The following is a 15,945-nucleotide window of genomic DNA, read 5'->3' on the forward strand; positions in this document are numbered from 1 at the left end:
ACCCCGGTGCTCTCCTTGCGCGAGTCCAGCAGGGGGAGGTTGAATGAGGCCGCCAGGCTGGGAGTGCCCAGAACATCCCGGAGCGGCACACGGCATTCTCCCAAAAACCTGCGGGGAACAGGGAGAGGGCTCAGGGCTGCTCCAAGGGCATCCAAACCATTCCAGAGCCAGGGATGGGAGTCCAGAGGAGGCTCCGGAGATGGAGCCAGGCTGGGAGAGCTGGGAATGTTCCCCTGGAGAAGGGAAAAATCCAGGCAATTCTCAGAGTCCCTAAAGGGGCTCCAGGAGAGCTGCAGAGGGACTGGGGACAAGGGACAGAGGGACAGGACACAGGGAATGGCTGCCACTGGCCAAGGGGAGATTGGGCTGGGATCTTGGCAAGGAATTGCTGGCTGGGAGGGTGGGCAGGGGCTGGGCTGGAATTGCCAGATTGGCTGTGGCTGCCCCTGGATCCCTGGCAGTGCCCAAGGCCAGGCTGGGATGGGGCTTGGAGCAGCCTGGGAGGTGTCAGCCGGAATCTTCCTGCTCCGGGATCCAGGACCCTCCTCCCATTTTCCCGTGGCTATTTATGGGCACCCAGGACTTGGAGCAGCCCCAAATTCCAGCCCCCTTGGATTTCAGCCCAGCAGCAATTCCAGCCTCAGCTCCAGCTCTGGAATCAAGATCCTTCCTGCCCCGGGCCGCATTCCCAACCTCTTACCCCTAAAAATAAATCCCTTCCTTTATTTTTTCCTTTTTCCAAGCAGCTCACCCACCCCACAGAGCCGGGAAAGGCCGGGAATCACCGGAATCCCCTCGTTCCTCACCCAGCAGGAGCCCCCGATCCACAGGGAACCCCTGGAATGGGGGAGCACCGGGATCAGCCAGAGGAAGGAAACGGGAGGCTCCGCTCCCATCGCCGTTCCCGGCACTGCCGGCTCCTTGGGAGTGATCTTGGCAGCGCTTCCCAAATCCTGGCCAAGTGTCTGAAGTGTCTGTCCCCAAACAACCACCCCCTGTGTATTCCCGACCTTCCAACGCTGGAATTTCCCCCGGATTCCGAGCGAAGCAGCCCAAAAATGTGGCTCCAGCCTCCCACAGCCATCCCACAGTGGGAATCCGCGGAGTCTGGGAAGAGCTGGTTGAATCCCGGGAATGGGAAAAGGGAGAAGGGGCCCTGTCCAGCCCCGGAATTTTTCCCACCTGTTTCTTCCCACGGTTTCATGGTCCTTGACCACCACGGTGAGCTCGGCATCGGGATCCAGCGGAATTCCCTTCAGATCCCACTCAAATCCCTGGACAAAAGAGGAGGGAGAGGCTGGGATCAGCATCTGGAAGTGGAGAACCCAAATCCCAAACCCCCTCGGAATCACAGCATTCCCAAAGCCAAATTTTCCAGCAAATCCACCAGGAAAAGTTGCCTTGGGAAAAAGTTTTCCTTGGCCATGGATTACCAGGAAGGAGCAAATCCTGGGAGCTGCTCCAGCCCCAAATCTGTGCCCTTTTTCCCACCAAATTCCCTTTTTTTTGGAATTTTGGCCCATGGGAGCACAAGGACAACGTTGGAAGGGAAAAGGTGCTGGAAAAATTCCCATTCCATAGAAATTCCTTGAAACATTCATGCCAAGACTGGATAAGACCTTGATGGAAGGGGAAGAGATTGGAATTCTGCCTGGAATTCTGGAACAGAAAGGGAACGATCCCAAAATTTCCATGGGGCAGAAGCCCCAGGGAATCACCTGGACTCGGGGATGTTTTCTGGGAACAGGGATAAATCCAGGGACTGGGAATTCTCACCTCATTCCAGACAGGATTCACATTGTTCTTGATGACCTTTGTCCTCTTCTTGACACCTGGAAGGCGAAAAACCGGGATTGGGATCTTCCCAGGGTTTGGGAGCTTCCCAAAGATCAGGAGCATCCCAAGGATCAGGATCCCTGAATGAAACTCTGATCTCAGCTGGGGCTGAGCTTCCAGGCATTCCCAGAATTCCCAGAATCAGGATCAGGCTCCATTCCCTGATCCCAGGTGGAGCTGAACTTCCAGAAATTCCCAGGGCCAGGACTGGATCCCATTCTCTCCTCCCAGCTAGGACTGAGCTTCCAGAAATTCCTACAATCCCCAGGATCAGGATCCAGCCCCATTCCCTGTTCCCAAGCAGAGCTGGGAATGCAGAAATTGGATCCAGGATCCCACTTGGATCCCCAACCCTTCCATGTTGGAAAATGCGCTGGAAAATCCCATGGAACCCCCTCCTTGCTGTGCCTCAGTTTCCCCAGGAGCATCCAAAGGTTTCCAATTCCAAGGGAATTCAAGGTGGGAAGAGCCAGAGGAGATCCCAAACATTCCCAGTCTCGGGATTGTGCCTCAGTTTCCCCAGGATCCCCTAAAAACTGAAGGTGGGAATCCCGGGATTCTCCCGCAGACATTCCCCATCCTGGAAATGCATCCACCCCCTTCCCAAAGCCACGCCCCCCTCATCCCTCCTGGAATGTCGCCGCATCCCAAGGGAGGGACCCCCGCGGGAAGAGGAAAAGGAAAAGGCCAAACAATGGAGGTGACTCAAATCCCGGGAGACGCCGGGATATTCCAAATATTCCCGGTTTTCCGCTCTATTCGCACCGTTCAGTGACTCCTGCCCTATCTGGGATTGGGGAAGAGCCGAACTTCCCGGCTGTGGGAATATGGAAAACTCATCCTGCTGTTTGTCCTCATCCAGAGATTCATTCCCATCTCGTTCCTGATTTTTTCCCGGGATTCAGAGCCCTGGAATTGCCCTGGATCGGGATTTGGTTGAAGATGGAGCTCCCAGGATTCTCCAGAGGGATCCCGGTGGGAATGGGATCAGCAGCACCCCCATTCCAAATGGAAAACCTGGACCGGGAGCCGCTCGTCCATTTCCCTAATTTTTGTTTAAAATGGGATTTCTTCCCATTTTTTTCGAGCTCCAGGAAAATGCCAGGGCAGCGCCGTCCTCCAGCAGGAATTTTGTGAGTGCGAACCCCTCCGTTTTCCCAGGAAATCCATCCCTCGGGAATGGGATAACCCCTGCTCCGTGTGGGATTATTCACATCCATCCCAGTGCAGAATTCAGGGATTTAAAGGGATGGAATTCCCAGGGATAATCCAGCGTGGATTTAAAAACTTTGGGATCGAGGGGATAAAAGGTGCAAAGGGAATGATTTTCCAAGGATTTAGGAGCTTCCCAGATCCCAAACTTCCCTGGGAGCTGCTTCCAAAGCAGCTAAAAACATTCCAAACCCTCCCTTCTTTCCCCAAAAAAAAAACCAAAAAACAAAAACCGGGATTCCCTCACCTCGGAATGTCAGGCTGGCCACGGGATCGATTTGTTTATCCCGCTTTTCCAGGCTGGGAAGTTGGGAAGCCCTTTGGAGCAGGCAGCGGAGCATGGCCGGGATCGGGAAAACCGGGATCGGGAAAGCCGGGGTCGGGAAAGCCGGGGTAAGGATCCGCTCCCTGATCCCATTCCCACCCCCTTTTCCCGGTCCGGCCCTTCCCGGCACGGGAACGCCCCTGGAGGGGCTGGGAAAAAACCGGGATCGTGGGAAGGAGAGCTGGGATTGGGGGGAGATGGGGAGGGCGGGAGTTGGAATTAAATCCCCGGGATTCAGGGAGGCTGCAATTCCCAGGGATGGGCGAACACGGGGATTTGGGAATGCTGGGAACACCAGGGATGGGGAATAAATCCCTGCGATTCAGGGATGCTCCACAGCCTGAGGATGACCCAGCACAGGAATCTGGGAATGCTGCAATTCCCAGGGATGGGGAAATCAATCACCGGATCCCAGGAATTAGAGGTGGGAAATGAAATCCTTGGGAGCCAGGAATGCTGGGAATATCAGGGATGGTGAAACCTCGGGATTTGGGGATGCTGGGAATCCCAGGGATGGGGAATTTAATCAATGAAAATTCAGGAATTTAATCGTTGGAAATTCAGGAATTCTGGAAACCCCAGGGATAGCCTGGCACTGGGATTTGGGAATACTGGGAACCCCATAAATGGGGAATGAATCCCTGGGATTCAGGGATGCTCCAAGGCTTGAGGATGAGCCAGCACCAGGAACTGGGAGTGCTGCAATTCCCAGGGATGGGGAATAAAATCCTTGGGAATTCAGGAATGCTGGGAACCCCAGGGACCAGGAATAAAATCTTGGGATTTGGGAATGTTAGAAAGCCCAAGGATGGGAAATAAATCCCTGGGATTTGGGGATCCTGCAATTGCCAGGGATGGGGAATTAAATCATTCGGAGTTCAGGAATTCTCAAAACCCCAGGGATAACCTGGCACAGGGATTTGGGAATGCTGGGAACCCCAAGGATCCCCCCAAACACCAGAATTTGGGAATTCCAGGAACCTCAGGGATGGGGGATAAATCCCTGGGATTCAGGGATCCTCCAAAGCCTGAGGATGACCCAGCACAGGAATCTGGGAATGCGGCAGTTCCCAGGGATGGGGATGATATCCTTGGATCCCAGGAATTTTGGAAACCCCAAGGATCCCTCAAACCCCTGGATTTGGGAATACTGGGAGCCCCAGGGATCCCCCAAACGCTGGGATTTGGGAATGCTGGGAACCTCAGGGATAGGGAATGAATCCCTGGGATTCAGGGATCCCACAATCCCCAGGGATGAGAAATCAAAACATCAGGACCCGGGAATTCTGGAAACCCCAAGGATATCCCAGGACTGGGATTTGGGATTGCTGGGAACCCCAGGGATGGGCAATGAATCCCTGGGAATTCCTGGATCCTACAAGGCCTGAGGATGCCCCAGCCCCGGGATTCGGGAATGCCGCAATCCCGGCAACATCAAACCCCCAAATCCTGGGAATTCCGGGTGAGCGGAACACCGGGAATGCCACACCCACACCGGGAGAATTCCATGGAAAACCGGGAACGCTCCCTCATCCAGGAACACCCGGGAAATCCCAAAAAGACGCTTTTTCCAATTAAAAAAAAAATCCCAACCAACCAACCCGTGACGTCACTTTGTCCTTTGTCCCCTCAATGTCACTTTTGTCCCCAGAGGGAAAGGACCCCGGGAAGGGACCCCTGGAAGAGACAATTCCCAAATTTGGGATCGTCCCCTCCCCCGCCCTGCGGAAAATCCCAAAATAACCGCGGCGCCGGCACCGCGCGGGGACCGGGGGTGGCTTTAGGGGGGTCCCCAAGTGCCACCAGCGGGGTGGCGACACCAAAGAGGGGGCGGCGACAACGCGGACAGCGAGCAGCCGCGGCTCCTCCAGCCACATCCCAGATTCTCGGGACAAAATTCCCTCAAATTTAGCCAAAAAAAGAATTTTGGGGTTTTTTTGCCCCTCTGGAGCTTCTCACGCTGGAATGGGGAGGGGACACCAAAGGGGCGGCGGCGACAGCGGGGACAGCGGGGTCCGGCGGCGCTTCCAGCCCCATCCCAACATTTAGGGCCGCCAAAATCCCCCCAAAACCCCCCAAAATTCCCGTGAATCCCGATTATTTTCCCCTCTGGAGCTTCATACTTTGGAATGGGGAGGGGACACCAAAGGGGTGGCGGTGACAACGGGGACAGGGGGGACGCGCGGCTCTTCCAGCCACATCCCAACTTTTAGGACCGAGCCGGGCGTGGCCGAACCTCCCCGAAATTCTCCCAAAACCCTCAAAATCACCCCAAATCCCAGGGGTTTTTTTTCCCTCTGGAGCTTCCCACCTTGGAATGTGGAGGAGCAGTAGGTGTCGCTGATGTCGCTGTCGCCTGTGAGGACATTTTCGGCCCGCAGGACGAAGACGCGGAGCATCGTCCCCTCCCCCACCCCTCTGCATCCCCCCCTTCCCAAAAAAAAAAAAAAAAATCCCGGGATTTCCCCCCCTCCCCCCTCCAAGGCTCCGCCTCCCTTAAAGGGACCCGGGCCCGGGGGTGGGGGAGGGGCGGGGCTGCGGCGCCACCCCCCCCTTGGGGACATCGGGGGGATTTGGGGGACACTGCAGCCACACATTGTCCCCAGGAGGGAGTTTTGGGGCCACCACACCCTCAGTGTCCCCAGGATGCAAAGTCTGGGGTTCTCAGTCACCCTTTGGGGACATCGGGAGGGATTTTGGGGTCCCTACAGCCCTAAATTGTCCCCAAGAGGGAATTTTGGGGTCGCCACTCCCTCAGTGTCCCCAAAAGGGAATTTTGGGGTCTCCAACCCTCATTTTGTGCCCTGAGAGGAATTTTGGGGTCCCAAATCCCACCCACTGTCCCCAAGGCAGGAATTTTGGGGTCCTCACCCTCCCCTCTGGGGACATTGGGAGGGATTTTGGTGTCCCCACTCCCTCATTGTCCCCAAGCAGGGAATTTTGGGGTCCCCACCCCTCCCTGGGAGACGTTTAGAGGGATTTTGGGGTTCCCACTCCCTCATTGTCCCCAAGCAGGGAATTTTCAGGTCCCCAACCCCACTTTGGGGACATCAAGGGGCTTTTGGGGTCCTCAATCCCCCCGGATCCCTAAGGAGGGAATTTTGGGATCCCCACCTCCCCAGTTTTCCCTGGGATGGGAATTTGGGATTCCCAACCCCCTTTTTGTGTCCCATGGGGGATTTGGATTCCCCACCCCCATTATGGGATTGGCATTCCCGGCGGGAACAGCTGGGAATGGCCCCGCCCCCGGCTATTTTTGGGAATTCTTTCCAGCCCAGGCCTTTCCCAGAAAGCAGCTCTGGGAGATCCTGCCCCAAATCAGGGTGGGATTAGGATCCGGGATCCCTGATCTCACCCCAAACTGGGATGGGATCTGGGATTCCCAAACCAGGATGGGCTCCGGGATCTGGGATTCCCGATCCTGCCCAAACTGGGATGTGGATCCACAGTCTGGGATCTGGGATCCCTGATCTCACCCCAAACCAGGATGGGATCCACAATCCGGGATCCCTGATCCTGCCCTAAACCGGGATGGGATCTGGGATCCCCAATTCTGCCCCAGACCAGGATGGGATCTAGGATCTGGGATCCCTGATCTCACCCCAAACCAGGATGGGATCTGGGATCCCTGATCCTGCCCCAAGCCAGGATGGGATATGGGATCTGGGATCCCTATCTCACCCCAAACAGAATGGGATCCGAGATCTGGGATCCCTGATCCTGCCCCAAACCGGGATGGGATTGAAATCTGGGATCCCTATCTCACCCCAAACCAGGATGGGATTGGGATCTGGGATCCCCAATCCTGCCTCAAACCGGGATGGGGTTCTGTGATCTGGGATCCCTGATCTCACCCCAAACCAGGACAGGATTGGGATCCGGAATCTGGGATCCCCAGTCCCACCCCAAACCAGGATGGGATCTGGAATCTGGGATCCCCTTTTCCCTGATACCCCCCTGATCCCATCCCCTCATTTCCGTTCCTCCCTCTTTGTGTTTATCCCGTTCCCATTTTTCCTTCTTTGGGTTTATCTGACCCCATTCGCTCTTTGCTCTCTTTGGGTTTATCCCATTCCAGTTTTTTCCTTCTTTGAGTTTACCCCATTCCTACTTTTCCCTTTTTGGGTTTATCACATTCCAGTTTTTCCTTCTTTGGGTTTACCCGACCCCATTCCAGTTTTTCCCCCTTTGTGTTTATCCCTTTCCCATTTTTCCCCCTTTGGGTTTATCCCATTCCTACTTTTCCCTCTTGGCTTTATCCCTTCCCATTTTTCCTGGCCCCAAATCCCAGGATCAGCTGTGACTCCAAAGCCGGCAGAGCCAGGATTGGGACCTGGGGATTTGGGGGAAATTCGGGATTTGGGAGAAATTTGGGATTTAGGGGAGGTCAAAGCCGAGGGCACCCACGGGAATGGGAAGGGACATCGGTGCATGTCCCCAGGCCCTGTGCCATGTGAGTGTCCCCAAGCCCTGCGAGTGTCCCCAACGCCTGTGCCACTTGTGTGTCCCCAACACCCGTGCCTGTCCCCACCTCATGTCCCCAGCACCTGGGCGTGAACTCACCGCCTGTCAATGTCCCCATGGGGAGTGCCACATGTGTGTCCCCAACACCTGTGCCATTGAGTGTCCCCATCACATGTCCCCAACACCTGGGAGTGTCCCAATGGCATGTGCCACTTGTGTGTCCCCAACACCTGTGTGTGTCCCCAACATGTGTCATGTGAGTGTCCCTGTACATGTGCCACGCATGTCCCCAACACCTCTGCATGTCACCAACACCCGTGCGTGTCCCCACCACCTGTGACTGTCCTCACCACCCGTGCCACCCGTGCTCACTCACGGTGCCACCACCCCAGGCTGGTCACGGTGTCACCCCCGTCCCCAGCACGCGTGGCCCGTCCCCACGGGTGTCACCAGCTGTCCCCACGGGGGTCACGCGGTGTCCCCAGCCGCGCTGCCAGCCCCGTGTCGCCGCTCGGTGTCCCCGCCCCGTGTCGCCATCCCCGTGCCGGTGCCAGCTGTGCCACCCCCCCGCCCCCCGCGCTGGCACCGCCACCTCCTCATTAACCTTTCTTGATTAACGCAATTAATTCCAGCTCCTCCTGCGCTCATCCCGGCGCGCGGGGGCGGGGGGAGGTGACAAGAGGTGACACCGCAGCTGGAGGGGACCGGGGGTGGCCTGGGCGGGGGGGACACGGGGCTGGGGCAGCTCCCGGGAGCATTCCCGGATTCCAGCGTTGGGAATGAGCCGGGGCCGGGCGTGGGGACATCCCCGCTGTGTCCCCAAGGGGTGGGGACAGCGGGGTGACACCGGTGTCACCATCCCGGGGGTGACAAATGCCGGGAGTCGCAGCTTTTCCACGAGGTCTTTAATTCCCCCTCGGGCCCCCGGCCACGCCCTGCGCCACCTCCGCGAGGGGGGGACATTGTCCCCAAAGGTCACCCCCCCAGCCCGGGGTAGGGGGGACACGCGGTGACACCGAGAGGGGACAGACACGAGGGGAGGGACACGAGCCACCCCCGAGCGGAGGAAAAGGGGAATGTTGGGAATTCTTCCCGTTTTATGTACAAAATTCCCGGCTGGGGGAGGGGACAGGGACACCCAGGGACCACCCCCCTCCCTGTGGTCAAAATAAATCTGATAATTAATATCGATAATAATGGCGATAATTAATGGCAGGGGACAGGGACTGCGGTGTCCCCACACCCCGGGTGGCATCAGGATCCTCATCCCGGACAGGCGGAGATCCGGGATCTGGGATCAGATTCTGGAATTGTGGGTGAGGCTCTGGATTGGAGTGGGGAGAGAGCCGGGAAAGGCGGGAGGAGCCGGGTCCCACCGGAGCATCCGTCCTGTCCTGGGGTATCCAGGATATTCCCACCCGGAGCATCCGTCCCACCTTGGAGTATCCATCTCTCCTGGGCACGTCCATCCTGCCCCAGATCAGCCCTCCTGCCTTGGAGTATCCATGGCTCCATCATCCATCCATCCATCCCTCCATCATCCATCCATCCATCCATCCATCCATCCATCCATCCATCCATCCATCCATCCATCCATCCATCCATCCATCCATCCATCCATCCATCCATCCATCCATCCATCCATCCATCCATCCATCCATCCATCCATCCATCCATCCATCCATCCATCCATCCATCCATCCATCCATCCATCCATCCATCCATCCATCCATCCATCCATCCATCCATCCATCCATCCATCCATCCATCCATCCATCCATCCATCCATCCATCCATCCATCCATCCATCCATCCATCCATCCATCCATCCATCCATCCATCCATCCATCCATCCATCCATCCATCCATCCATCCATCCATCCATCCATCCATCCATCCATCCATCCATCCATCCATCCATCCATCCATCATCCATCCATCCATCCAGATCATCCCCCCTGCCCAGGAGCATCCATCTTCTCCTGGATCATCCCTCTAACCCTCAATATCCACCCTATTCCAGGGCCTCCATCCCACTTTGGGTCATCCATCCCACTTTGGATCATCCATCCTTTTCCAGAGCTTCCATCCCACCTTCGAGCTTCCATCCAACCTAGAACATCCCTTCCATCCTGGAGTATTCATCCTGCCTTGGATCATCCTTCCTTTTCTAGAGCATCCATCCCATCTTGGATAATCCCTCTCACCTTGAATCATCCATCCTATTCCCAAGCTTTCATCCCATCCTGGATCATCTGTCCCTCCTGAATCATCCACTCCACCTTGGAACATCCATCCCATCTTGGATCATCTATCCCACCTGGATCACCCAACCCATCCTGGAGGTTCCATCCCGCCTCGGATCATCCTTTTCTGGAGCATCCATCCCATATTGGAACATCCATCCAACCTTGGAGCATCTATCCCACCCTGGATCATCCACCCCACCTTGGATCACGCATCCCAACCTGGAACATCCATCTCATCCCAGAGCATCCATCCCACCTGGATCATCCAACCCATCCTGGAGTTTCCATCCCACCTGGATCATCCATCCTACCTTGGATCACCCGTTGCACCTGGATCATCCTTCATTTTCCAGAGCTTCCATCCCATCTTGGATCGTCCATCCCACCTTGGAGCATCCATCTCATCCCAGAGCATCCATCCCACCTTGGATCATCCCTCCCATCCTGGCCCACCCCTCCTGCCCATCCCGGCGTCTCCACCCCGCTCCCTCCTCTGCCCCATTCCCGGCTCTCTCCGCCTCTTCCCGAGGCCGAACCCAGGAATTTTGGCTCATTCCAGGATTTCCCCAAGTCCCCCCTCAGCTGGGCCAGGCCGGGGCCGCCAGGGGTGGGGACATCAGGGGGCCGGGTCCCCTCATCCCGCTCCGCGTGGCGGCTCCGCCCAGCTCTGAGGGGAGGGCACAGGGGACAGGGATGTCCCCAGTCCTTGTCCCAGCGGGATGGGGGGTCCGGAGCCCCTCTGGACATGCCTTCCTTAGGAATAGGCCAATCCCTGGAGCGGCCGCGCCGGAGCGTGGAATTTGTCCGAGTCCTCGAAAGCTGGGTCTGGGCAGGGCAGGGACAGCGTCAGCCAGGGGACACTGGGGACACAGCGGGACAGGGACAACCCCGGGTATGGGCGTCACATGGGCAGGGACATCAGGAAGGGAGTGTGGTGACACTGGGGACCCTCCGTGGGGCAGGGGGACTTGGGCTGGGTGTTGGGGACACTGGGGACGGGGGGACAGGCCCCAGAGTGGCACAGGGCAGCTCCAGGCAGGACATTGGGCAGGTCCAAGGATTACAGTGACACCGAGGTCCTTCTATGGGACAGGGCCACCCACGGACAGATGTCACGGACCTTGGGGACTCTGGGGACACTGGTGGATGGGGACAAGGGTGGCACAGAGCAGAGCCCTGACCAGAAAGCCAGAGAGGTGCAAGGGGCACGGTGATGCTGGGGACAGATGTCAGGGACCCTGGGGACAGTGGGGACAGAGAGGGACACGGGTGGCACAGGGCAGCCCCAGCCATGCCCAGGTACAGGACATCAGCAGTGTGGTGACACCAGGGACCCTCTGTGGGACAGGGCCACCCAGGGACAGATGTCATGGACCTTGGGGACCCTGGGGACACTGGTGGACAGGGACAGGGACAAGGGTGGCACAGAGCAGAGCCCTGACCAGAGAGCCAGACAGGTGCAAGGGGCACGGTGACACTGGGGACCCTCCATGGGGCTGGGGACAGATGTCAGGGACCCTGGGGACCGTGGGGACAGAGAGGGACACGGGTGGCACAGGGCAGCCCCAACCACGCCCAGGTACAGGACATCAGCAGCGTGGTGACACCGGGGACCCTCCATGGGGCAGGGGCCACCCGGGGCTGGGTGTCAGAGACCTTGGTGGCCTTGGTGGCCTTGGGGACAGCCTGACCTTGCAGGGCGCTGGCGCAGGCGGGCGGGGGGGACCCCTGTGGCCGCAGCACGGGGGCGAAGGCGCTCTTCTGCTTCACGGCCGAGATCATCGTCACCGGAGAGAAGGAGAAGCCACCGGGCGAGGTGGCCGTGCCCGGGCCCGAGGTGACAGCGACGGACGAGGCGCCCAGCGGGGGACTGGCGGGCAGGACTGAGGGGACAGCCACACACGGCTCGGAGGGGGGCAGGGGACACCGCGAGGGGACGGGCAGGGGTGGGGATGGGACAGGGATGGGGACAGGACAGGGATGGAGCTGGGATGGGGATGGGGACAAGGACAAGGACAGGGATGGGGACACGGCCAGGGATGGGGACAGGGAGAGAGACAGGGACAAGGACAGGGATGGGATTGGGGACAGGGATGGGGACAAGGATAGGAACAGGGACAGGGATGGGGACAGGACCAGTGAGAGAGACAGGGACAATGACAACGATGGGCCAGGACAGGGATGGGGACAAGGACAGGGACAAAACTATCCCACCTCAGCTGGCCATGTCCCCGCTCCCTCTCCTGCCTTCAGTGATGGCTTTGGGGACACTCCAGGGTTGTCACATGTCTTTGGGGATCCCACAGGGCCAGCCCGTGACTCTGGGGACCCCCAGGAACCCCACAATGACTTTGGGGCGATGGCTTCAGGAACGTCCCCAGGGCTGTCACACGGCTTTGGGCACCCTCCATGAACCCGTGTCCCCCCTCCACGGATGTCCCCAGACGTGTCACTCACTGGCGTAGGGGGAGGTGGCGGTGGAGCCGTTCAGGAAGCTCGGAGGGGACCCGGGGACCCCCAGCCCGGCCATGGTGGCCCCGCCGAAGCCCCCGGTGGCCCCGGCAAAGCCCTGCTGGGGGGCCGAGCCCGGGGGGCCGAACCCCCGCGCCGGGGGCGTCCCGGGGCTGCGCGAGAACCCTGCGGGGACAGCGACACGGTGGCACCGCCTGCCGAGGGGACAAAGACTCTTCGGAGCCCCCCGCCCCGACCCCGGGGACACCGCACAGTTTGGTCACAGCCCTGAGGGGACAGCGACACGGTGGCACCCTCCGGGAAGGGGACACAACACCCCGAGGCCACCGCGCACATTGGTCACAGCCCTGAGGGGACAGGGATGGGTGGCATCCGCTGGGGAGGGGACAAAAACCTTCCCGCCACCCCGAGGTCACCTTGAACCTTGGTCACAGCCCTGAGGGGACAGCGACACGGTGGCACCGCCTCCGCTGGGGACACAACCCCCCGAGGACACCGCGCACCTTATGGGGAGCCCTGAGGGGACAGCCACAGGTGGCACCTGCCAGGCAGGGGACAAAACCCCTCCTGCCACCCCGAGGCCACCGCGCACCTTGTTCGGAGCCCTGCGGGGAGTCGCCCATGGCGAGGCCGAGCTGTCCCCCGCCGAAGGAGGGGACAGTGACATGCGCGGGGGCCCTGGGGACACTGTAGAGCGCCTCGGCCACGTCGGCCGCCCGCTTCAGCAGCACGTCCTGGGGACACGGCAGTGTGTCACCGAGTGAGGGTGGCACTGCTTGGTGGCACCTCTGGGTGGCATCCCGCAGTGCCACCTCGTAGTGTCACCTCACAGTGTCACCCTCCAGCACGGTGCCACCCCACAGAGTAACTTCTTGATGTCACCCCTCGATGTCACCCCGCAGTGCCACTCCGCAGTGTCACCCCACAGTGTCATCCCACAGAGTAAGCCCTTGGTGTCACCCTTCAGTGTCACCTCTCATTGTCACCCCTTGACGGTGCCCCACGGCATCACCCCTCGGTGTCACCCTTGGTGTCACCCTCGGTGTCACCCCACCACCCACAGAGCCCGGGGTGACCCCAGGATGGGCCAGGGGTGGCTGGGACTGTCCCAGCTGGTGTCACCTCCCGGGGCACACACGGGCCAGGAGGGGGTTGGGGAGGGGACTGGGACCCTCCAGGTGTGGCAGAGCGGGTCCCAGGGGTGTCCCCAAGGGGGTCCCAGGGGTTGTCCCAGGATGGGGAGTCCTGGGGAGGTCCCAGGGGTGTCCCAGGGGTGTCCCCGCACACCTGGTTGCTGTGGGGGACCCCATAAAGCGCCTCCACCAGGTCGGCCGCGCGCTTCAGCAGCACCTCCTGGGGACAGCAAGGGGACAGGGGAGAGGACGGGGGTGTCAGGGGGTGCTGCACCCCCAGCCCACCCCCTATGGCCTCCCTGTGTCCCCATTTTGTGTCCCCAGTGTCCCCCTGCCCCTCCTGTTCTGTGCCCCCAGTGACCACCCCTTTGTCCCCACCATGGTCCCCCCGTGTCCCCATTCTGTGTCCCCAAAGCCCCTCCTGGTCACCACCCCTGTTCCCCCATTCTGTGTCCCCAGTGTCCACCCCGTGTCCCCATTGTGTCCCCAGTGACCCCCTCTGTGTCCCCCGTGTCCCCAAGCCCCCTGTCCCTCCCTGCCCCAAACCCTGCCAGACCCGGGGGACACAAGAACTGTCACCCCCTCCCTGTCCTTTGCCCCTGGGGCAGTGCCAGGGAATCCCCGTGTCCCCGGGGTGTCCCTCCTGTCCCCAGGGTGTTGCTGTCCCCAGGGTGTCGCTGTCCCCTACCTTGGGCAGGCGCTCGGGGTCCCCGGGGTGCCGCGGGATCACCTTCTGCAGCCGCTGGAAGCCGTAATCGATGGTGGGCTCGTTCAGGGCTGGGGACAGGGGACACCGCGGTGTCACTGTCACTGTCACCATGTCCTAGGGGCTAGGACACTGTCCCAGCTGTCTGTGTCACTGTCACAGGGGCTCTGTCCCCTTCCGGGGATCGGTGTTCCTTTCCTGGCGTTTGTGTCCCAATCCCACGAGTGTGTGTCACAGCCCCAGGTGTCCCCGTCCCAATCCCACTGCTCCAATCCCATTCACCGTGCTCTCCATCCCATTCCCAGGTGGTCTCCATCCTCATCTCAGGGGTCTCCATCCCTTTACGGGGTTATGTGTCCCCTTCCCAGGTCTCTATCCCAATCTCAGGACTCTCTATCCCATTCCCAGGTGTCCCCATCCCAGCCCCAAGACTCTATCCCATTCCCAGGTGTCCCCATCCCAAATCCTGATGTCGCCATCCCAATCCTGGGTGAACTCATTCCAATCCCGATGTCCGCATCCCAGTTCTAGGATATCCCTATCCCATTCCCAGGTGTCATCATCCCATTCCTGATGTCCCCATCCCAATCCCGATGTCTCCATCCCAGTCCTGGACGTACTCATTCCAATCCCGATGTCCATATCCCAATTCCAGGATACCCCTAGCCCAATCCCAGGAGTCACCATTTCAATCCCAGTGTCCCCACCCCATTCCCAGGCATCCCCGACCCAATCCAAATGTCCCCATCCCATTCCCAGGTATCCCCATCCCAATCCGATGTTCCCATCTCAATCCCGATGTTCCCATCCATCTCAGCCCTGGGGGTTCCCATCCCAATCCCAGTGCTCTCCATCTCATTCCCAGGTGTCCCCATGTCATTCCCAATGTCCCCATCCCAATCCCAATGTCCCCACCCCAGTCCCAGGTGTCTCTATCCCAGTCCAAGTGATCTCTATCCCATTCCTGGGCATCCCCATCTCAATCCCAGGTGTCCCCATCCCATTCCCAATTCCAGGATATCCCTATGCCATTCCCAGGTATCCCCCTCCCATTCCCAATGTCCCCATCCCAATCCCAATGTCCCCGTCCCACTCCCAACATCCCCATCCCATTCCCAATGTCCCCATCCCAATACCAATGTCCCCATCCCACTCCCAACATCCCCATCCCATTCCCAATGTCCCCATCCCAATTCCAGGATATCCCTATGCCATTCCCAGGTATCCCCCTCCCATTCCCAATGTCCCCATCCCATTCCCAACGTCCCCACCTCAACCACGCGGGTTCCCGTCCCAATCCCAGTGCTCTCCATCTCATTCCCAGGTGTCCCCATCCCATTCCCTGGTGTCACCATCCCAATCCGAATGTCCCCACCCCAGTCCCAGGTGTCTCTATCCCAATCCCAGTGGTCTCTAACCCATTCCACAGCCTCCCCGTCTCAATCCCAGGTGTCCCCATCCCAATCCGAATGTCCCCTCCCTAGTCCCGATGTCCCCATCCCAGTCCCAGCAGTCTCTACCCCATTTCCAAGTGTCCCCACCCCAGTC

General features: G+C 59.3%; 2 protein-coding genes across 6 annotated transcripts in view; both read right to left on the reverse strand.

The window, feature by feature from the left end:
* DYSF (dysferlin) overlaps positions 1 to 5,794 on the reverse strand; it is a 70,759-nt gene extending 64,965 nt beyond the window's left edge. The window contains exons 1-4 of the mRNA XM_039724004.1: positions 5,685 to 5,794; positions 1,777 to 1,832; positions 1,183 to 1,274; positions 3 to 108 (exon numbers count right to left, since the gene is read on the reverse strand). Of these exons, the coding sequence (XP_039579938.1) occupies positions 3 to 108; positions 1,183 to 1,274; positions 1,777 to 1,832; positions 5,685 to 5,772 (342 nt within the window). The 5' untranslated portion in view covers positions 5,773 to 5,794. The remainder of the gene's footprint in view (positions 1 to 2; positions 109 to 1,182; positions 1,275 to 1,776; positions 1,833 to 5,684) is intronic.
* Positions 5,795 to 9,703: 3,909 nt separating this feature from the next.
* The window catches only part of EBF4 (EBF family member 4), a 33,200-nt gene continuing 26,958 nt past the window's right edge, over positions 9,704 to 15,945 (reverse strand). For 4 of the 5 annotated variants that reach the window (XM_039724655.1, XM_039724639.1, XM_039724647.1 and 1 more), the window contains 6 exons: positions 14,380 to 14,468; positions 13,846 to 13,911; positions 13,151 to 13,292; positions 12,544 to 12,723; positions 11,778 to 11,969; positions 9,704 to 10,911 (listed from right to left, as the gene is read on the reverse strand). In XM_039724655.1, the coding sequence (XP_039580589.1) occupies positions 10,841 to 10,911; positions 11,778 to 11,969; positions 12,544 to 12,723; positions 13,151 to 13,292; positions 13,846 to 13,911; positions 14,380 to 14,468 (740 nt within the window). In that variant the 3' untranslated portion in view covers positions 9,704 to 10,840. The remainder of the gene's footprint in view (positions 10,912 to 11,777; positions 11,970 to 12,543; positions 12,724 to 13,150; positions 13,293 to 13,845; positions 13,912 to 14,379; positions 14,469 to 15,945) is intronic. The other variant, XM_039724663.1, reaches the window with a different exon arrangement.

The sequence above is a fragment of the Passer montanus genome, unplaced genomic scaffold (assembly GCF_014805655.1).
Source record: "Passer montanus isolate IOZ18808 unplaced genomic scaffold, ASM1480565v1 scaffold109, whole genome shotgun sequence".
In the NCBI taxonomy this organism is placed as follows: domain Eukaryota; kingdom Metazoa; phylum Chordata; class Aves; order Passeriformes; family Passeridae; genus Passer; species Passer montanus.